Raw genomic sequence first — 23,545 nt, 5'->3', positions numbered from 1 at the left:
GGATGCTGCCAAACTCAACCTCTAAATGCTTTTAAATAATATTATGATCGATTGTGTTGAAGGCTGCACTAATATCTAGTATGACTAAAATAGAGCTAGAGTCAACAATAAGCAGAATATAATCGTAAATCTTTAATAACGCTCATTCTATGCTGCTGCTCCTAATCCAGTTTGAACCTTATTAAAAATGTTAGAATTGTTCAGGTGGGTGGAGACCTGGGTAAAGAAAACCTTTTCTAATAGCTTAACATTAAATGGGAAGTTGGAAATAGCCTTGTAGTTAGTGTTGTCATTAGGGTCAGTGCAAGGTTTCTTTAGTAAAGCTTACACTATTGCATGTTTAAAGCTGGCAAAGACCATTCTGTTTGACAGTTCATTGTTTAGAAAAGAGGTAAATGGGTTGGACAAATCAATAAATTTATTGATAAATTAAATGACTTAACTTTCAGTGTTGATCAGAGCATGTGCCTTTTGACTGTGAACCAATGCTTTCACAATGTAGTTTGACTGATGACAGTTCAGTGTAACACTAATTAACATCAATTTTCGATGCATGTTTGACATTAATGACAAGCAATTTTTTATAATGATGCAGAAAAAAAATGTTAATTCAATCAAATGTAGAATGCAATTTTTAAACCATTGGTAAACATGTTTATTTACATGCAAACATTATTTTAAACTATAAATGAATACAATTATTATTATTATTATTATTATTATTATTATTATGTCATCATGATCATATCACCAGACAGGCAGTTGGATTTAATAAAAATAAAATACAAATTTTGTCATAATAACTTTAGGAAATTAACAAATCGTTTTAAATGTTATACTCACTTTGGTGGAAATTAATCGGAAATTACTTTTTAAAAAGAACCATTTTACACATCACGCCAAACTTCAAACGTTTATTTAAAAACAAACAAACAAACGAATAACCTACATTTCCCGTCATGCCCTAGCACCCAAGTGTCGCATAATGAGGGCGCAATGGTAACGTCACGAGCTCTGTTTTAAATAGCTTTTTGCTAGTGTTATGTGGAGTGTGTGTGGTGTATGTTGCGTGTGTGTATGTGTTTGAGGGGGGTAGGTGTGAGTGAGTGAGAGAGAACGTGGTTGTTCTTAAGCTTAGCTATTTTAGCTAGCTTGTAAGTGTGAGCGCGTGAATGAGATGATAATTTAATCTTACCCGGTCGCACTATTTCTTTTGGTATTTTGTATGTAGCTGTGTTCAGTTTAAAAAGACGGAGAAGGTAATCAGATGTTAAACTTAAGTTGCTAAGAGCTGACACTTTCCTGGTGAGCTAGCAAAACGTTTGACAGCCTGTATTGTGGATTGTGGTGTAGGGTTGAAAGCAGAGAGTTGGAAGTTTTGGACTTGAACAGGGTGCAAAATGTCCACAAACAATCAGAAAACCAGCAGCCGCGCCATCCCGGCAACCAGACGGGTGATCATCTGCGACGCGGCCCATCTACCACATGATTATTCCAGCACACCTGGAGGAACTCTGTTTAGCACCACCCCTGGAGGTACAAATCCATATTTTCGACTTTGATTCACCTGTAAGTTAAAACTTTCTCCACTAGCCGCTCCTCACCTCGGGTTTATGTTAATGCACTCGTTTCTATAGTAACAGCTCAAGTGCAGAAGCATGTAGGTGGACACTTTGCATAATTAATCGTTAATCTGGTTATCTTTCACGTAATGAGTCTCCAGTATCAATGCTTGGTATCACTCAGAGTAAAGCTTTTTTATTCCCAAAGATATATTTACCTATTAATTCACTTCAGAGAATCACTGTAAATGTATGATCATGTTAATGGCTTACTGTTTAAAAGCTGATAAAATTTTGTTACTTAAAACTATTTGTATAACATAACTTAAGTGTTTTAATATGCAAAATGTTCATGAATCTATAAAACGTAGTCTTAAGTAACCAAGTAGTAAAGTGTAGTAAAGTGGTTAAAGTAAAGTTAGGTTGAAAACATGAGTTTAAAAAGAAAAAGGTGCAAGAAAAAGTAACATATTCTAAAATAAAAAAAAAAAAGGAGCAAACCAAACACTGTTCAATCGAAGTAGAGTTCACATGGGGCAGCAGTGAAAGATACTAGTCGTGTTTTTGTATTATTTTTTTAAAGCAATTTATATAGATTATCTAATTGCATTTGCAATTTTGCAATACTTCTGTATTTGTGCCATGCTGCAAGTTTATATTAAAATAAATAATTAAGTAAATATAGAAATAAAATATACTAGTTTAACAGTTAAAAATAAATAACTTAATGTATTGAACACTTTCATGTATTGATCTTTTGCAGACCTGTGACTACAATAGCCTCAGAGTCACAGCAGAGGATGGCACAAGTACGGTTAATCCACATTAGGCGACTAGGTATTTTCATTAGAATGTTATGTTCAGGGTGTAAAAAAACAAAAACAAATATTAGCAGATGATTTACCTGTTTACCTGCCTGTTTACTTGATAGAGTAACCAAGCAACTGATAGCTTCTGTTCTGCCAATTATTTTCATATGCAGTATGTTTTGGTGCACTTTGTAAGAGACAACAGTGTGATGTGATTTTCAAATAAAGGAAAATAATAAGGATATTAAATTGCAATAGTTTGCTGTGTTATAATAACATGTTTACTTAAGACGGTGTGCAAGTATGTGATGCCTCCTGGATTTGGTGCCATTTGCTAGCGATAGCTTTACTGTAGCTCATTCAGCACTTCTGTTGCAAATGGCATGATGCTAAGAAATATGCTATGCTTTCTGCTTTACAGTATACAGGTAAGGGTAACCAAGACTGACATTTTAACCTTTCTAATTAATACCTTACTAAATATTCCAGACTTGAATCCCCAGTAGCATAAAATGGGAAAACTAGTGCACTATGTTGGGTATACAGTAACTTGTCCCACACACCAAGTTGTATTGTCAATTTAGGAAATTAGAAATTAATTTGGGATTCAGTCTTGTGTTAAAAGTTGCTTAGCTCATGTTAGCTGTGAAGAAAAACTAAACAGATGGTCAGAAGAAAGTAGTAGTAATTACTAAGAAGAAAAGGTGGTTAAGATGACATTATTAGTGTTTTCTGGTTTTGTATGTGGATTTTGGTACTGGCATCTGATAAGTAACATACCTTTTGCCACCATATCCCGAAGTACACGGACCATGGTGGCCAGATGTTGTGACGTCAAGTGCAAAAGGTCTATATGTGAAGATCTTAGAAGGTCACATACAAATACAAAGCCAAATACAAAATCTGTGAACCCAAGTTTTCACCATAGGCATATTTACAGACAGATGACGTCTCTGTATCATGACAGGCTGTATTTGCCTTTCATCTATTAACTTTGAGAAAGAAAAAATAGAGTGTTTGAGATTACAAACTGTGTACTGTAACATAATAATGAGCAGGATTAGCTTCCCAGATTTTTCCAACAATTACATATTAAACTATAGATTAAATAAAATGTGACTAGTCAAAGACGCATAGCAAAATGCTACAACATAAAAATAAACCGAGTTAAACCAAGATAAACCAACATAAAAATAAACCAAGATAAAGCAGAGTAATAGTAACTCTGCTTTATCTCACCAACTAATTGTTGATTCATTTCCAGCAACATGGTGTTTTATTCCTTACTAGTCTACCTACAAGTGAATGCACTTCAGCAGTAAGTGGCTCCTCTTTGCATCTTTCCTGCTTTCTTTCATAATGCTTATTTTGTGCATCACAGAATTGATATACGATAGTGCTTGAACGTCACTTCATTGTGCACAAAATTTTTTTTATCATGTGTGTGACACACGACCATGGACTGAGCAAAACTGATGCTGTGCGGCGCACTCATGGAAGCTTGGTATAGTGGTTTCTGGGTCGTTTTTTTTTTTAGATGGACTTTAAGAACAGGGACAAATTTAAGGCAAATTCTTTGGTCGTAAACTGATTTGTTAGAACTGTGGGGCGTTCGTGAACTAAGGTATCACTGTAATGCAGAAAATCTGTGTGCCAAAGAAGCTGCTTCTGAAGTTAATGTAACTTGGAAGTGACCAATCTTGTTTCTCTAAAAATTTCAAGTTGCTAACTTAAGCCATTTCATAGAGATGTTTTTATATGTACACACAAAAAGGGCCCTCATACTGAATTTCTTTAAATACTGATAAACGTAGGTGTTAGCCTCTAGAAGCTTATAACCTGTAAAAATTGTTGCTTAAATTAAAGCATTCCTGTTTTTGGTAAAATAAAAACAAATTATTTGTAATGCCTGTAACCATGGTCGTAAGCATTCATGTTGCAATATCTTAACAATTTTTGCATTTTGGAATAATATTCTTTTTCAGGTTTGTTTTTTTTTCATGTGAAATCTAAATTGGTTTTACCTGAATGACAATTCAAATCATTGAAAAATTTTAATTTTAAGAAAGTTATGGACACTACATCAAAGGGAATTAAATTGTATTTAGCAAATGTTTTTTTTTTTTGTCTGATAAAAATGTAAATGTGTGCATATTAATAAAAAACTAAGCATAGATTGATGGATAAGAAGCATTAAGTTATTGAAAAATGGTGTTATATGATCCTATCTAAAAATTCACTTTTTTACATAGATAAACTTTTTAGCACCAATAACATGTTTTGGCCAAATGATTGTTTTGCATGTTCTCATCTCATCTGTCTGTCCTTTTAGTTTATTTCTGTGGCTATTTTCTCAGACACGCTCAGTGATTACAGCACACTGGAATGTGACTGCTGTTATCAAAGCCTGGTGACAGGAGCAGCTCTCATCATGCCTTCAGAGCAAAGAATAGGGCCAACATTTATATGCACATGTTTCAACATAGCTAATAACTTCCAGGTCAACCACCAATCATCTAAAGATGAAAGATCCAAAACTTTTGTGGACTGATGTGTCAAAATAGACTGTTCAAGCCTTTGGAGGCTAGTGTTATAATCTGGGATTGCTTCAGTTGGTCACGTCAGGGCTCAGCAATATTATGTGACCGTAAAATGATGTCAGGTAACGATCTGGATGTACGAATGACCAGGTTATCGCGTATTGGAGGACTCTGGAGAGTGGTTCTGAAAGCATGAGGAATCATCGCACATGAACTGGCCACCATGTTGCATGCCGTAATCAAAGTTAAAGGCATACAGTATTTTGTTGGCAAGGTAGTGTATTTACTTGATGGAAATGAAGATGCAGGTTTTTACCCAATGGTTTAAGGTATCTAGGTAGCATTAGCCTACAATTTAGTAAGTATTGCAACAAGGGCTAGTAGCTACCTAATAGTGCTGCTGTTAATAATTACACAGTAGGTAGCTGATTGTTATTGGAATAGACATAAATAGTAAGAATGTATTATTACTCCCTGCATGCGGGTTGGGCAGTGAGCGACTGTTCAGGATGTAGACTTAAAAATGCAGAACTTCTGATATTTATAAAGAAATGCTTGCCCATGCTTGCTGTAGCCATGATGGATGTGTCAAATACAAAGTGACTGATGTCTGTGTTTATTTAATAATGTTTAGTGAAGAGTTTCTATTTATTTATTCACAGCTTTGTTTCATGTGCAGCGAGTTATAACAAGCGAGTACAGTAGGAGTTATTTTTACTGCTATTAATAGTAAATAAACATTACTACACAAAAAATAAAACACTTTAAATGGAAGATACCCAATACCTCAGAGACATCGGTGATCAGTATTGGCTGATTCTGGTTTCTGTAATCATCGGGTAGCGGTGATTGGCCCCAAATACCCTAATTGGTACACTCCTATTTAATACTGTGGCTTGGATAAGGTCCTTGAGGGTTCAAGTGTAAGAATGATGCTAGAGGATTTATTGCCATGTTACCATGCAACCCTATCACAGTTACTATGGTTACTACACAGCTCTTGACCCAAACCATAGCATGCCATCTTATGGCATGAATGTGTGCGGCTGCCAAAGGAATCAATGGTCCCTAATGGTTATTTACGATATGACTGTTGGCGAAAGCAGCAGGACTGTGGCGTCCCCTTGCCAGGGGTGGGTAAAAGACCAGCAACAGAGTTGTGCTAAGTTTAATTCAAATGTCTCGGACTCCAGGCAGGCATGATTGTTATTGGTAAAACCTCCAGACAAATCCTTTGGAATGCAATTAATAATTGGGAGGTTGTCTAGTTAACTTTTGGCCCTTTAAAACCAGACAAATCACATGAGAAATTGTATAATTCCTACAATGTTCACCAGAGTTGTATTGAAACACCATCAACTTAAATCAGATAGCCTGCTGTTTGGCCTGATATTAATTTAAATTCTTATTTATTATTTAAAATGAACTCCAAGATCTTATTGGGGCCAGGGGTAGCTTAGTGGTTAAGGCATTGGACTACGGTTCGGAAGATCCCAGGTTTAAACCCCACAACCACCAAGTTGCCACTGTTGGGCCCTTGAGCAAGGCCCTTAACCCTCAACTGCTCAGATGTGTAATGAGATAAAAAAAATAAATAAATGTAAGTCGCTCTGGATAAGAGCGTCTGCCAAATGTGTAAATGTTATTGCAGACAGTTGAAATTTATTTCTCAGTGGCCAACTATTTGGACCTGGCTCTAAAATCTTACACATTAGGGGATGCTGAAGTACTAATTTTAAAAAGTTACTAATCCTAGGTAATTGCTATTTTTAAGCTATTTTATTTAAGTGGGAAAGACTGCATGCTCTTCACTTTACATTCAACATCTACTCAGAGACTACAAATGTCCAATTTCAATGCAACATCTTTCTAGCTTCAGTTTAGTTTTTCCATACTGCTGCTAATTTAAGGAATACAAATTATTAATGTAAACAAATGTAAATAATATGGGCATTGTTGGCTTAGTGGTAGGTTTCTCGAATAAGGCCCGTATGCGATTCCCAGCCAGTGCCCAAACCCCAGCCACTGGATGCAGTGCCAGGCCCAAGCCCGGAGAAAATGGAAGGGGTTGTGCCATGAAGAGCATCCGGCATAAAACCAGTGCCAAGTTGTTGAACGAATATGATGATCCTCTGAGACGACCACTTGATGAGGCTGCAGCCAAAAGTCCAACAAAAAATAACTGTGTGGCTTCTCCTCTTTAAGCAGGCATGTCCTCCTGATCTGACTCTAAGCGGAGTGAGATTTCATACAGTGCTGGCCACAACATAATTTATTCTTTTTGAACTTACTAAGTATCAGAATAATTGAGAAATAATTGCAAGATGAATTGCTATTTGTCCCTGAATGGCCTTGGCAGTAGTTTATAATTTTGGCTTCACATAGTTTTAAAGGAGATACAAGCAAAAATAAATGCACCTCCTTTTTTGTACTTGATTCCCTGTGCATGAGCTGCTTATCTGTTATTTGACTTCACATTGTGGCTTGCTCTGTCAGTGAGTAATGTGAACAGTGACTTAGTGGACTTTACTGCTGTGATGCAACAGCGGTGTAACAGCGAGCATGTGGTAAACTGACTGTTTTGTGCTGCTGTACATCTTTATTTTACACTTCCTATTTTACTTTTTTTCTTTGAGTGTTAATGTGAGTGTTTTTTTTCACATCTGCACTAAATATTTTTTGAGTGATTTGTAAGACGATTGGCCTTTTAATGCTAATATTTAATCTACTAGTTCAATAGGATGTATACAAGAGTGTGTGCACTTAAGAATGAGTTTATGCTTGCGTGTGTGCACATGCGCGCAAGAGTGAGGGTGCAAAAGAGAAAGTGTGTGATGGGTGTGGGAAGCCTGACACTGAACTCAGCTGCCTTATAGTCACATGACTGATACCGTGTTCTAACCAGATGTTCTATTCCTGATGACCTTGCTTTGGCCAGAATATCTCAGTTTTATTTTTATTTACGTAGCTGTTGCTTTTTTTGCAGTATTGAGCAGTATGGTGTTGAGATACATATAGGAACATACATGAAGGATGTGACATGAATAAGATATTTTTTAGGGCTGTCTGAACGCTCTAATTTAATGTTTTGCCAATTGGACTCATGTTCATGGATCATTTCTACATTCTACAACAATACTGGAGATGCAAAAACTATGAAATAACACATATGGAATTATTAATTATGTAGCAACAACAGTCAGTTATTATTTTAAGACACAGCATTTTTGGAATGGTTCCAGCAAGAACAGTATTGTCAAGTTTATTTGCAAAACCCATCAAGCACTGAAACTGACTCATGATGACCTTAACAGGCCAAAACTTACCTCTGCTGTAGAGTAGAAGTTTATTTAGAGTTACCAGCCTCAAAAATCACCAATCAACAGCACCTTTGATTAGAGCTGTTATGAAGGTTTTTCAGATCATGATTAGCAGATACATCTCAACAATAATTGTTTAAAGCATATTTTTGCATATTTTAGAGGTCTTCAACATTGCTTTACAATGTCTAAATAAATAAAAATCATGACAGACCATGTCTTTAAAAAGTGATCCTAGACTTTTTTCAGCGGTAGTGAAAAAAAAGCTAAAGCGAGGCATCTGGCTTTCTTCTTTCTCAACAAGTACAGCCGACTAACTGCTTACCATCCTCCGAAGCAAAATCTCAAGCATATTTTTTACTAAAGTCACATTCGTTGTTCAAAATAAATAAGTGGTCGCAACAAATATGACGTTTTCTAACCCAGATGCTGAGTAACTTTGATACGTGCTATTTCAGATGAATTTGAATTGTCATGACATGCAAATTTGATCTGACCAAAAAAAATTTAATTGTCGTCAAGGCTGGTATGTAGCTAAAGTCTCTAAGATGGCAACAGTAAATCTAACAAGTGAAATGTAATATCAGATCATGATATTTATAAAACTGAGATACAAACAGAATCGCAGTAAAAATCGAATCAGCAAGTAGGTACTGTAAAATATGATATCTATCTATCTATAAAATAAAATAGTGTGTGTAATATTTATGTAATATACATATACAATATAATATCAGGTGGTTCCTGGTGATTCCCATTCTTACAAGGTACTGTACCTTAAGAAATGCTGAATAAGTTTTGTATGTCACAACTTAACACCTCTTTTGGACATGTTGGGACATGCAGCGTTTAACAGCTCACATCTACAATAGGTAGCAACTGAAACCACTTCCTTCTACTGGTTTAATTCAAAATTAAATCACTTTCCACCTAAAACAAGGGGTCTTACTCGGACCACCTAGACTCATTCTCGAGTGGTGTTGCTTCTCATCTGCCTGAGGAACTGCTCTAAGTGGAGAACACACCAGGGATCCATTCAACCTGACTAAACTCTACAAATGCTGCACTCTTTTGTTTACCATTTGTTTACCTTCATCACCATGTTTCAAAGCAGTGCATGACAAAAGTGTGACTCAGGCCTGTGTGCTGCTTCTTGTTTATTTACATGCAGAATTAAACCATGTTGAGACAAAGTACCAAGGTAACTTTTAAATGTATTGTGAGATAATGTGATTCTGAAAAACTGGAAAAAGCAGATCTAGGTCACTCTTATTAGTTATACCTTACACACTATATTTGTTATTGTTGGCATTGATCCTGTAAAATGTCTTCTATTTACAAATCTTAGCTTATAGTAACTTACAGGATTACAGTAACAACTTCACTAATCAACTGGATTTAGCTTTAATCAAACACTGAGTCCTATTTTGATAAGGGAATGAAATTTGAAAAAGTCCTTAAAACTAAATACATTTGTGGACTTTACAGTACTGAATTGTAATAAAATTGTAATAAAAACTGTGAAACTGTGAAACTGTAAAATTAAAAATAATCACTGCTTTGGCCCAACAGGAACTCGAATCATCTATGACCGGAAGTTCCTGCTGGAGTGTCGTAGCTCCCCATTGGCCCAGACACCTCCCAGCTGCCTGCCTGACATCCCCGGGGTGACCAGCCCTCCAACAAACACTGTCCCTGATAACAAAACCCTCCCTCAAGAGAGCGTCAGTAACAACAGGACACTTCCTGTGGACAAGGCCACGGGTACGTGTCCTCTGAGAGTGAACTTTTATTTATGACTCAGTATTACATTAGTTGCAATTCAGTTTGAGGATGTACTTGATCTAAAAATAAAGTCCATTTTTGTCAGTCAGAGGTTTAAATATTTATAAAATGTTCTTTCCCAGCTGGGTGTTATATAAGTTTCTGGTAAAAGCATACTCCTACTTTCAGGGGTCCTATAAACTCATACTACGCATTTGTCTGAATTGTTCTCGCACAACTTCCATCCTGAAAAATAATCATCAAACAAATATTTTAAAAAGAAGACTGCTCTTTAGCTCTAAAGACATTTGGAAATGCAGGTTAAAGTGTACTTTAATAATCTGGACTTGCTAAAGTTTTAATAATAAAACATCATAAATATACAACCTCGGATGAATAACAAATAACATTTTTCACCATACCATTATTTATTTAACAAACATAAAAAAAAATCATGTGTGCAATACTAAGTACCTTCTTCCTGCTTCCATAGGATTTAAGAGAGTAAGTTGCAACCAGGTGCTGCTATTTATCGGACCATAATTAATTAATCATCAGCATGTTTGTAGACCTCAAAAAAACAGGGGATTTGGCAGTTTGCTGGTCTGTAGCAGTCAGGTGTGTGCTTACATAATGCGAAGACATAAGCAAGGCTCTAAGGAAGCGATTGTTGCTGCAAATTCTGGAAAAGGCTATAAAACCATTTCCAAACAATTAGTCCACCACCATTTGCAGTCCAATTCCTTTTCCAAACATATGGGCAGTGGTGGGTTACTGATCTTAAGGTCGGGAGTTCGGACCACAGCGCCACTGAGCAAGCTTCTGTTGCCACACTTATCTGCGCCAGAGGTCCTGTATCCTGGCTGATCTTGTGCTCTAACCTCAACTTCCTAACTAGGATATGCAAAAACATGTGACAAATAACTGAATAATAATAATTATTATTATATGGGTATACTTAAGAGTTTTTTCTATGCATTTTCTAGGCCTTTTATCCACATGCAGACTCGCACACCTACATAGGACTGAAACAATTCCTCGAGTAACTTGAGTAATTCGATTACGAAAAATGATCGAGGCCAAGTCTTCTGCCTCGAAGCTTCTTTTAATTTATTTTATAAGCTTGCGTTATGTTTTTGCGCAATAATGTGTTTGGCGTGACAGCGCGCTTCTGGGTACAAGCTGCCAGTAAACACAGATGAAGAAGCGCTTATGTCACCCACAAAGCAGAAGGAGACACAGTCAGCGGTGTATTGATTTAAGGGAGCATTTTGTTGTGAGCTGCAAAATGGAAAGGAGCAATCAAAAATATATTTAAATTTATTTTTATATGTGCTTTAGTTGTTTTGATACTTATTTATTTAAAATACCTTTTTTTTATTTAGTTTTTGCGTCTGAGAAAAGGCTTTAAAATAAGAATGTATGCCACTGTAATGCACTTAATTCATCTGTCAACTTTGAGCTATTCCTTGTATCGTGAATAATGACTGCTTATTTTTGATAAAATACTGTATGCATTTAAAAAAATAAAAGTTGATATTTATAAAAAGAAAACCAATTAATCTTTGTTTCTCTTATATATTTTACATTACTGTTTAATAAAAAAAAAGTAAATTTTATCTGATTACTCGCTTAATCAGTTAAATTTTTGGTAGAATACTCGATTACTAAAATATTCGATATCTACAGTCCTACACCCAGGCACTGAAAACGGACCTTTTAGAAGATTTCTTTCAGCGTGTAAATATTTTGATATTTATTTTTCAGAGATGATGTGGACAGGAAAACCGGCGTTTTTGTCTTGTAAGAACTTGTCAAACACACCTTGTTTGACATCAGAGTGTGACAAACTCAGTGCTAACAGTTGTCTGTTGGTTTGGCATGCTTAGACAGCACGTTTGAGTTTTTATGTGGAAGAAGACCTTGTTTTTATAAAATTCTCACATGTTTAAATGGGACTTATATATATATAATGCTGATGCCCCTAACCCTTTTGCTATAATTATGATTGTATTTTTTATATTATAATGCATAATATAATATTTAGTTTATGTCTGTCCTCTACAGGTGAAGATGCCCAGTTTGAAATGGACATCTAACAGTGTCGCTTGTCAACATTACTGTGATGACTGGCCTTAAAAGGATGAATGAACTGGAAGATTTCTTCTATCAACATTTTTTCATTATCTACTATTGTTTTTTTTTTTTTCTCCATAATAGTTATGTATTGATGCTGTCATTCCAGACATGCACAAGACATTTGCAGTTGAGTCTCAACACCAGTTTATACTGCTGTACCTAAATACTCTTGAGTTACTGCCAGTGCTCTTGCATTAAAGCTTCTGCTCAAGATGTGTGAAAGCCAGCACTTTTTGCTACCGCTTGTGTAGTTTGCCATCATGACCTCTGGGAGGAGCAGTAGTTCGTTTGATTGATTTTTGTATCTTTAGCTGAAGAGTGTGAAAGTGTTGAGAGGTAGATAAAGAAAACCCCCCCCCCCCCCTCCTTTGCCCTGTGAAAGTGGTACCGTTTTATGATAAAAAAAAAATAGGAATTTATTTGTTTTTCACCAAAAGGTAATTAAAAAAAAAAGCACATGCCTTTTTTTCATATATCATTTTTGGTTATGTTGTGTAAATCTCAATTCTACAGTATCTAATGAATGTCCTCCCCATATAATTCATCTAAACATGGGGGGAAAATCCAATGTTTGAGCAATTTAAAAAAAATCTGAGAATTCATTCATCTTTTTTTAATGTGATGACCACAATAAAAGCAACATTTGAATAAGACTCAAAATTTACTAAATATGCATAAAATATTTCATTACATTTGTCATATCCGATATGTACAAACAATATACAGTTTATAAACATGAACAGGAAATCACTGGAGGAAATATCTAGCTGTTGAGTATCTAACTCGTACAAGCAGTTATTCATTTTAAGTATTACACAGTGTAGTAATTTCCTCACTGATTCGGTTCCTTTGAACTTCCTGTATGAGTGAATCTTTAATTAACCAGTAAAAATGGCTAATATTAAACCCTGAGCCTGATACAATATCTTGTGTCCATATCCATTGATTCACTTAACTTAGTCGTTAAAAAAGGAACTAATCACTGGTATGTGAAAGGGCTATGTTTCCTGAATAAGGAAGAAGAAATGTTTTTGTGCATTGCCCACATTTGGACAAATTGTCTCTCTGCTTAGTGCTGAAGTTTTCTGGCAGTCTCTCATTGTTGGGGATGGGCATGCAAGGATGCCTTAAGTGCTGAAGTCGGTTTGGCTCGGTTTGGAGTCAGATCAGTGGCAGCCGCATGCCTCTGCCACCATGCCTTCATGATGCCTCATCACCATCTTCCCGTTCTCATAGTAGAGCATGGAGAGTGGAGCCAGGCGTGTAGGTACACAGGATGGACATGGGACACGGTCCGGTTGGTGCAGCTTCAACAGGCTCTGTAACATAGACATAAAGGTTACCATTAACAAGATGAATGGATAAGGTTGGCACAACTAGATATGAAATACCATATTAAAAACATTATTTGTCATATAAGTGGGGAATCAGTAGAGACCCGTTTTGGATGCAAGGCATTAATTTGTTTCTCCTTACCTGCATGTATGCGTGGTTTGTTGGAGTAAATGACTCGTCCACCGGTGTAGGGCAACCACCTTCGCAGCGGTATGCATTGTATCTCTTCGGATAAATAATCCACTCACTCCAACCAATCTGGTCAAAATCCACCCACATGTCCACCTTCCTGCACAGGGTCTTCGTTTCACCCTCAACTTTTGCTGGGATTGCGCTGCCTCCCGCTGCCTCGCTCACCCTCTTATGTGCCCGGTGGTTTCGTTTGTGTCTTCGGCCCACGGGTTCAATGGGCGTCCGATGATCCTGAGCCACATACTTGGAGAGCTCAGCTGTTCGGATCAGCGTGGACGCATCAGTCCTCATCTGCTTGGCGTAAACAACCATCATTATGCTGTTGGCTGTTGGATGCTGGACAGAATGCTCAAGATTCTGGGGTGCTCCTTCATCCCAGTGCGCCTGTGTGGGGGGCAGACCCCCCTGGTGCAGCCAGTACTTTAGCAGCTGGGTGATGTTGAGGACTGTCCAAGGGGAGTGTGAGGATGGAGACGTGCTCAATGCGACGTCAATGCGACCCAAGTGAAGACGCTCCTCGGAACCTCTGGGAGCGTGATAGATGTCCACCACGGGGCTCTCAGAGGCCGAGAACTCCTGGAGGCGCAGGCGAAGCTCTGAGCGCTGCACGTCGTCGCTTGCCGAGATGGACGACATGTCAAACGTGACGGCCCACTTGTCACCCGTCTGGTAGCAGCCTGAAAAAAAAAAGGGAGAGACGGACATCAGGACAAGTCTTAAACATAAACAATGCAAACTCAGACGCGGACCTTTAATTAATGTTTGGGGGTTAACAATTCAGGGGACAGCCTTCACACATCTGCAGTCAGGCGCAGTTAATAAAGCTGAAGACTCATATTGTCTAATTGTGTATTCCCACTTTTAAGCAGACGTCGTGCGGGTTGTAGCTAATACACACCCTGAGCATAATAAACAACTTGCTACACAAGAAGTAAATTGCAGGGCATGCGTAAAGTTTGGCTCCTGACATCGAAAAAAAATAAATTAATTTAATATTTTTTAAGGTGTAATTCAAACGCAACGCTGTAATCCCAAAACCAACCTGTATTATCAACCTAATTCGTTAGTCTAATGTCACTCTGGTGAAAAACCCTAGAATATACATTAGTGTAGAATACTCACTTTTGGCGACGAGGCTTAGCACCGAGTCGGAGTCGTGCAGAGATGGATGTTCATATCCGATCCCCACGCTAGACGTCCCTGCTAATTTCTTTCCGTCTCCGGCGAGTAAAGTCCGGTAAAGGTGCATCATGTAGAGCGGATACGGTCCTTTATCGGCTCTGCGCCTCCTCCCGCCGAGCGCACCGGCGGAGACTGAGCGCACCCACAGCGCCGAGCACAGAATCCAACACAGCAAGTGTTTCATAGTCATGACAGCAATAATCCGAGTGATATAAACTGAATAGGACAGAGAGAGCTCTGCGGTGTGCTGCTGCTCTCTGGTCGGTCCTTGGAAGGAATGACTTCGGTTCGTTGATGCTGAGCCTTTTAATTAAGCACCTTTCAAAACTTACAGAAACTGCAGCCCGTTTGATGATCCGCCGCGCGCGCGCTGCCTTTGAAGTTGTGCGTGTGATCCGCGTCAAGGTCATCGCGCACCGAAACCAAGCGCTCTTTAGTGTGCGCAGAGGTGTGAACGCACTGACGCTCCTGCGCGGCTAAAACAATACCATTAGCAGCGCAGATGGATTCATGCGCGTTACTCTGATTAATGGGAGAAAAGTCAATCCAATGCAATTGCATTTTGAATGAAAATAAAGGAAGTCGATTTTTTTTTATTCTTTTTGTGCAATCATCACTTTTCACCTTATTAAATGATGAAGATGGAAACTGGTTTAGAGGAGCTTAATAAGCCTAATTTTCTCCTCCTCCCTGTCCCCCCCTTATAGACTACACTGCGCTCAACGATGTTTTCGGGCGCTTTCTGACTCCAGCTTTCCCACCTCACACCGTTTCAAAGATCGCAGGCACAATCCATCTAAGGTGCTAAGAAGTCTTTTAGAATCTAGCTACAATTTCTTTACTAATTAACAACGCTTATTTATTGCTCAGATGGGCTTTCAGGCTAATATCCCATAATTACGCTTTAGTAAATTGTGCAGTTATGTAAGCCGCTAATAAATCGATTTATGATTTTTCATATAATCGACATAAAACCGCCAAACTGTATAACACCCACACACACACACACATATATATATAGCATATTATATTAAAAAACGCGCACATATCATTCTGTATACATATCTATATAATTTGATTTTCATTAATATATTTTTGTGATAGACAAGAGAATACAGCAAATATGTTTATGAATACCAAGCAACATATATAAATATCTATATAAATTAATAAAGTATACATAAAAACTTTATATAAACTACTAGATAGAAAGTACTTTTATTGTAACTTCTTCTCTCTTCCCCCCAAAAAAACCAATTCTTTAAAAAAAGAGAAGTTAATATTCATGACAAAATTATATATATTAATATTTTATATATATATAATAATATTTTATTATGATATATATTATATAAATATTATATAAATATAAGCAAACAGGTCAAAAAAATTAAAAACTGCCATCTTCCAGAATAATTACAGTTCTTGAAATATTAGAGATACTTAATTATAATGAAAGTACAAACTAATCTGTTTTGTTTGTCTCATCGAAATAAGTGATTTATTGAATATGTATTCCTTTAAATTCCATCATAAGATGACAGAGAGGTGATAATGTTTATGCAACAAAAAAAAAAGAAATCTCGTCTTTGGCTTATAAGGCATATAGGATTACTGGTATTTAGCATATTAATTGTCTATATATTGGCAGAATTTTAATCAGTATAAGTGGATTCAAATGTTGGGCATAAAATATTGTCAAGCTAAGGCTGAATATGCAGAATCGGCTTTGTGGAGCTTACAGCTGTCCTTGTCCTTCATTACAGTTTTTTTGTTAAATTCTTCAGGCATTAGGTGTTTGCGGAAAATAATAGTTTGTTGTTTAGCTTAAGCCTTATTATAGAGCCTCATGATTTTAGCTATACCGAGACATATGGTACTGTTTGTACGTAGCAGACACAGATGATTTAAAAGCTTACGGCATCTACATTAAATGTCCAACAGAGAGCGCTGCGTTACAACGTGTGAGACATGCAGAGTCGTGAAGCCCTGGATGTCAATGAACTGCTTTAAATGCCTGTGAATTAGAATCAATTAAATTTTCATAAGAAGTTATTGGGTACACACAGCACATTTATTTATTTATTTATTTATTTAACTTTATTAATTAGTGATCACAGACTGTGTTTTTGGACTTCTGCATAATCACATTTAAGGGGTTATCAAAACACTTTTTGCAGCTTCGGACTCTTTTACAAAATTACAATATTAGACTTGTTTTCAATTATGTAAAATTATGTCTGGACAATGTATTTAAACCGTATAACTTTATATTTGATTAGCACTTGCACAACAAAACAGGATAATAACAACAATAGCATAAAATAGCAATAGCAAAAATTATCATTTTGATAATCTCACGTTATGGTTTTCTTCACTGTAACTAAATGTAAGCAGTCACAGCCCCTGGTCTATGTTTCAGACAACATTGCTTTTCTAATCCCAATTTCTTGAAACATGGTTGGTCATCATGAATTCACTACTGTGTATCAATAATGTATATAATTCCACCCAGTGCTTCTCGTGAAACAATCCTCTGTACACATCTAATCATCTCTGATCCATAACAGCAGTGATCATTATCATTAAAATGGAAATAGGCTTTCAGATTCACTCCCACTTTGGAAGATTAGATGATATAATGGTATGTATGAGGTGCCTTGATCTTGTCTGAGTTTACATAATAGCGGCCTAGTCCGATCAATCAACTAAACATGGGGCGTCATAGGTGAAGTCATATATGAACGCTAAATTATATTTTCTGTTTATGACATAGGAATGCATACCATGGAGCTTTATTAATCATGTATAAAAGATATGCACATTTATGCTACATTTGGACTAACAAAACAAGCTAGCTAATCTTACAACCAATGTGCACGTTAACATTATCTACATTTGGGTAAAGTGAGGCTGCATAGGTTTCCATCCATTTATAAAAGGTTTTTGTGTTTAACAGATGATGAAGTTGGCTCATAGATGAGATATTTGTACATTTTTGTATCATACTATTGTATTTCTTGCTGATGTTACAAAGTTATACTGCACAAGTTAGACTTTATCTGTTTGCTGCATTGAAATAGTGTAATCGTGTATTTAACACACTTTTCCATGTTCGGTGTGCTTGCTTAAAATTGTAAAAACACTCCAATTTGGTAAATAAGAAATAAGGTCTCCGTTGCTAAAATTATGATGGATTATAATAATTTAGTTATGTCTTTTAATACAGAAATGAATGTAAATATGTTCACAAGTTTCTAGATAAATGAGTATAAAAAATCTAAAATCAGACCTTGGAATGATCACAATTCCAAGTGAGCCATTTATATAATATGTAAATTTGATAAACAGATTATTCCAAATTAATGTAATCTTGTTTTTTGTAGTTGCTAGAATGATATTAAAGCCAAAGTACCCTCATCTTATTAGTTTGCTTAGTATAATTTCTTATGTACATATCATGGTTGCTTCAAGGATTAGGAGTTTGTTGGTTGGGACAAATCTTTCTTCTCAATCTCATCTCTCTGTCCATTTGATTGCAAGGCATATTTTGTATCTCTTCAGCAGTTTTATTGATAAAAGCGAATAATTCTCTGAGATTTTAATAAAGCATTAGTGTTTTTAATGCAATATGAAGTCACCATATGGTGCAGGCACTTTGACACTGACTTGCTGTGACAATTCAAGTCCTAATTAATCAGCAGGGACACCAATTGTTGTGAATCTGTTTGCCAAACAGAGCAAGGCCTTAGGGTGACTCTAGAAAAAAGAGCGGTGGGAGAAGGAAAGCAGAATCAGGCCTTTGTGGAACCATGCACTTGGGCGACAGGCGACTGAAAAACAAAAAGAGCGTGAAATATGAAAGAGCTGCTCAACCTCTTCTGCGTCATTTGAATAATGGGGATAATTACCCCTGCCACAGAGATGCACCTGCATTAGAAATAAGCCTTTGATACCAACTTAAATTCTGTGTGATCAGCGCTGTCATTAAGATGCGACGCACAGGTCCTTGCTTTTTTACAGCTAGAGAGATTCACTCCGCAAACGCGGCTAAATTACAGCATGTTCACGAAGCATAGACTTTGTTGTGCAGATTAGTGAGAAACAATGATTTGAATAGCAGTAGGTGTACACTGATCTGTGTGAGAATTTGTGAAAAGATAGTTGAGACAAATACAAAACAAGACAATTTTCCACTTATCCAAAATGTAGTCGATTAGTCAGCTCTGTTAGGTGTTTGCTTTGCATTCAGCACAATGAGGCTAATGTAGCTATCATGCTAGGTTGGACAGAGTATATCCAAGCTGAGAGGAAAATTTGTAAAATTACAAAAGCATATCAACTCTTTCTTATTTTATCAAATTAAAATAAAAATTTTTTTTTTACACTACTTATTATTATTATTATTATTATTATTATTATTATTATTATTATTAAACTGTATTTAAATTGTATTTCTGTATGTATGGTAAGCCATGGTAAGATATATTTTATTTGTAAATATCATTGTAAAAGATGTTATCAATTAAAAAATTATGACAGTAACTGATGATAAAGTCCCCTCTGAAAGTGTTGAAGTGCAAAGGAGGAATATCAGACAATAAAATGAAATTTCCATTTCCATTTTTTTTATATTTACACCTAGACATGTCAAACAACATACAGCATGTCAAATTTGGAGGCGTATTACTTTTGGTGAGCAAAAGTATAGCAACAGAAAGAGGTCCATCTACATGTCAACTGACATCAGGAGTTTTTTGTTTCTGTGACAGTTACTCATGCTTTCAGGTTGCCAGCGTGACACCTGATTGTATCTGAGCAGTTGGGCGTGAAGGACCTTGCTCAAGGGTCCAACAGTGGCAGCCCAGCAGTGTGAGGGCTTGAACCGGGGACCGCCTGATTAGCAGACCAACACCTTAACCACTAAAATGTGCCACCCCTGCCCGCTATATCCAGAGTTATCCAGAGTTTATAACATAGCTTTATAGCTAACATAGTTTTATTCCTGATTAGCATGTATGCTTTGGATCACGAGCAAATCCTTTCTTTCATCACCCTTGGCCTTTCCTTTCCTTTGCTGATGGTTAATATACTGTAGGTTTCAGAACATTTGTGGCTCATTTCATTATTTCCAGGCTGGCATTCTGATTCTTACTGCTGTTAGGTGGTTTGCATCTTATGGTATGTCCACTATTTGCTAATTTTTGATATTTTTAAACAGTGGAATGTGATGCATTTACCGTTGTACTGTGGAGGTTCTCAGTGGTGATGTCACTGACTGTTGTTTCTGACTTTTGGCTGACCTGTTCAATATTTTGTTGACAGTACATCTGTGATTTCTTTCTTTTTAGTACATACACAGTATGACATATCAAATTGTTTTGATGGCTAAATGATGAATGCATGTCCAATGGCAAAATGTAATAATTTTTCCTACTTTTTTCACCTTGAAAATGGTTTGCTTTTCTCTCAAAGACAACATTTTTTTTTTTGCAAAAAATGCAGTTATTTGGCAAAACCCAGGCAAAAAAAGATATCTATCAGTTATGTGTTACAAATATGGCTTTAAATCAACTTTAAAAAAAAAAAAACACATCTAAATCTCAATAACTGGCAGTTAAAAATTTATCATACTTTTATCTTTGGATCTCATACCCAAATTCCTTCAGTGTATAACAAAAAACAGAAGTATTGTCCCTGCATTTCCAATTTTTTTTTTTTTGGACAGAAGGTAGATTATGTTTATATTGTCCAACAAGGCAATCTAGAACAGGCTATTTATTTAAATAAATTTAGTTAATTAATCTTAATTCTTTGATGTACTGTATTCCTTAAAATATAATATGACTTAGTATGTACTTGGTATACTACAGTTTCTTGGTGAAAGTATATATACTCAGCAAAAAAAGAAACGTCCTCTGACTTTCAACTGTTTTTACTTTCAGTAAACTTAATGTGTAAATATTTGTACATGAACACTAAAAGAATCAACACCATAAGACATAAACTCACAATGTGTCCCTGAATGAAGGGAGGCTCAAAATCAAAAGTACCAGTCAGTATCTGGTGTGGCCACCAGCTGCTTGAAGTACTGCAGTGCATCTCCTCCTCATGGACTGCCTATTGCGGACAGTCCGAGCACTGATGGAGGGATTGTGTGTTCCAGGTGTGACTCGGGCAGTTGTTGTGGCCATTCTGTACCTGTCACGCAGGTGTGATATTCGGATGTACCGATCCTGTGCAGGTGTTGTTACACGTGGTCTTCCACTGCGAGGATGATCAGCTGTCCTTCCTGTCTCCCTGTAGCGCTGTCTTAGGCGTCTCACTGTGCGGACATGGCAATTTATTGCCCTAGCCACATCAGCAGTCCTCAATTAACACAGAAAGATTTTGGTAGCTTGTTTTGTTGAGTTAATTTTTTTCGTGCATGAGCTTGCAGTGCAGACCTGGTGACAAAAGATTGTGAGCCTTGCACGAAGCTGAGTGTGTGTGTGTGTGTGTGTGTGTGTGTGTGTGTGTGTGTGTGTGCATTTAAATAAAGACTTAAAACCCTGGTTAAAAGTGTAAGTAAAAGCTGTTGATGACCCGCCTGGTCACAACAGAATTACCAATCATTGTACCTTCAACTGAATTACCAAAGCTTGCATATTCTGTTTGATTTTAGGGTTTGAATTTGCCTACATCATTGTTTTTGCTGAGCACTGTTTTAAAATGTGTCTAACGTGTCAATGTTTAACCACTGTTTACCAGTGTCTTTTTAATAAAAAGTGAATTAGCAATTGCATCTCTTCCCATCTCAGTCACATGAGAGATTATTATAGAGATATGGATGCAGAAGGAGAATTGAACTGGCAGAACTTAATTAGCATCAGGTTAAGCTGAACAAATCAAACATGTTTCAACTGCTATCTCTCCTAGACACAAAACTGCATTCAACACCACTCCCATTTAGAAGACCTAGACCTATCCAAACCATTCATTGTAAGTGTGAGTAAGTAATTGTGTGAGTATGAGCGAGACTTTTACAAAGGTTTGTAAGAAAAAAAAAAAATTCTATCTGGTGGCTTTCTTCTCATATAAGCTTTCACCAACCAAGCAGAACAACAAAATAGTTAATCGAGTTGCTGACTATCACGTGATCCTCATCCTAGAGGAGCACTGTCACTCCTTTTATGCTCTTCAAAGACCTGAGAACCTGAAAATTGCCAGGTGCCTAAACTCTCATAAATCCCAAAAGCCCAGGTTTTTTTAAGCCTAGTTCTCCCATGCCACCCCACTTCTACACTCTCTGCACTGGCTTCCTTTAGCTGTCCGCATTAAATTTAATACCCTGATGCTTGTCTAAAAAGCCAAAAATGGACCAGCACCCACATACTGTATCTCTCAGCTTTAATCACATCACACACCTCACCACGTTCCCTTCGATCCTCCAGCACTGCTTGGCTGGTCCCAACACATCTTAGAGATCGAGTAGGTCGTACATGTAGGTGGTGGAATAAACTTCCTCTAGATGCCACCTGAGTCTCTGCCACTCAGATTAAGACATATCTGTTTCTTCAGTACTAGGGGTAATCTTTCCATTTACCCCCCCTCCTTCCAGTCGCTAAGTGGATAAGAGCATCTGCCAAATGCCTATACTGTATGTACAGTACAGTAAATGTAAATGTTTTGTTCTTTGCCCAGTTTAAAGGTGCGTTCTTGTGCAGGTTTAGGCTCCAAGAACACCATACAACCAGCAGCTGCCCTATTCCTGATCTGTAAGATTGATATCCTAGAACACTGATAAAGAGATTGCCCACTAGTGCAACAAGTTGTCTTTGCATTTCTAACAGACCAAACAATTGTGTCACTCAGACTGAGAAGTAAAACTCAATATATATATATATATATATATATATATATATATATATATATATATATATATATATATATATATATATATATAGAGAGAGAGAGAGAGAGAGAGAGAGAGACTGTAGAGATAAAACATTAGAATGACCTCATTAATATAAACCTGTTATAGTCTGTTGTAATATAAAAATTAGTCAACAGCTTCTAATAAAAAATATAGAACTCTACAGAATATATACACTGACTTTGTTAGCTAAATGCCATGACTTAAAGCAAAACATTTACTTAGTATCACAGTTTACTTTCTTGCAGGGTGTTGCATCCAAGTAAGTGATGTGTAGTGCCATTTCTCGGTCCACTGGTTTTTACGTTATGGTGGCTGCTGCCATCAGCGCTTTTCCTACACCGTCTGTCTGTGCTCAGTGACATTACTCTCAGTGGTGTAGTTTATCTGCTGAAGGACAGCTACCAGAGTCCAGCTGCATTCATTTCACCACAGCCTACTGTAAACATGTTGACCTGCTTGGCTGAGTCTGTTCTGGTGGCACAGTGAGAAATGGATTTTGCCAAGAGATTATTTCACGAGTGAGCAGTTTATATTCAGTGTTATTTAAAGCCACTGTGACAGGGAGTTTTTTTAAACACACACAGCAATTTTTCATGTTACGTTTAGTGTGAGGAAACTGTAAAGGTTCATAGGTGACATAAGAGCATGTTACTAATATGGTGTTAAATAAGAAAACATCAAATTGATAATCTGAGATAATTCAGCATATTTAAATTGAACCACTTCAGAATTTTCACATGATCAAATTCTAATAGATGCTTAATTACATCAAAACTTTGAGCAA

At 36.8% G+C, this 23,545-nt stretch overlaps 2 protein-coding genes across 3 annotated transcripts; one reads left to right on the top strand and one right to left on the bottom strand.

Moving 5' to 3' along the window:
• Nucleotides 1-1,038: 1,038 nt before the first annotated feature.
• On the top strand, nt 1,039-12,787 carry eif4ebp1 (eukaryotic translation initiation factor 4E binding protein 1). 2 transcript variants are annotated; one of them, XM_053479307.1, is made up of 4 exons: nt 1,040-1,259; nt 1,354-1,536; nt 9,804-9,995; nt 12,063-12,787. In XM_053479307.1, the coding sequence occupies exons 2-4, from the start codon at nt 1,401-1,403 to the stop codon at nt 12,092-12,094; spliced, it is 360 nt and encodes a 119-aa protein (XP_053335282.1). In that variant the 5' UTR covers nt 1,040-1,259; nt 1,354-1,400; the 3' UTR covers nt 12,095-12,787. The 2 variants fall into 2 exon arrangements, with proteins under 2 accessions (XP_053335283.1, XP_053335282.1); XM_053479308.1 differs by having other exon boundaries at nt 1,039-1,536.
• A 513-nt stretch (nt 12,788-13,300) lies between these two features.
• On the bottom strand, nt 13,301-15,027 carry ndr1 (nodal-related 1). Its single transcript, XM_053479075.1, has 3 exons — nt 14,784-15,027; nt 13,611-14,338; nt 13,301-13,453 (listed from the first exon to the last, which is right to left on the bottom strand). Exons 1-3 carry the CDS (start codon nt 15,025-15,027, stop codon nt 13,301-13,303), a joined length of 1,125 nt encoding a protein of 374 aa, XP_053335050.1.
• Between the last annotated feature and the right edge of the window lie 8,518 nt (nt 15,028-23,545).

This window comes from Clarias gariepinus, chromosome 19 (assembly GCF_024256425.1).
Source record: "Clarias gariepinus isolate MV-2021 ecotype Netherlands chromosome 19, CGAR_prim_01v2, whole genome shotgun sequence".
Lineage (NCBI taxonomy): Eukaryota > Metazoa > Chordata > Actinopteri > Siluriformes > Clariidae > Clarias > Clarias gariepinus.
This window is presented reverse-complemented; position numbering and strand designations above follow the sequence as displayed.

Coding starts and splice junctions, on each gene's coding strand:
- eif4ebp1 (XM_053479308.1), top strand. CDS start 1,401: ATGTCCACAAACAATCAGAAAACCAGCAGCCGCGCCATCCCGGCAACC. Junction 1,537..9,803: donor GTTTAGCACCACCCCTGGAG/GTACAAATCCAT, acceptor TTGGCCCAACAG/GAACTCGAATCATCTATGAC. Junction 9,996..12,062: donor TCCTGTGGACAAGGCCACGG/GTACGTGTCCTC, acceptor TGTCCTCTACAG/GTGAAGATGCCCAGTTTGAA.
- ndr1 (XM_053479075.1), bottom strand. CDS start 15,027: ATGAAACACTTGCTGTGTTGGATTCTGTGCTCGGCGCTGTGGGTGCGC. Junction 14,339..14,783: donor GCTAAGCCTCGTCGCCAAAA/GTGAGTATTCTA, acceptor TTTTTTTTTCAG/GCTGCTACCAGACGGGTGAC. Junction 13,454..13,610: donor CAAACCACGCATACATGCAG/GTAAGGAGAAAC, acceptor TCTATGTTACAG/AGCCTGTTGAAGCTGCACCA.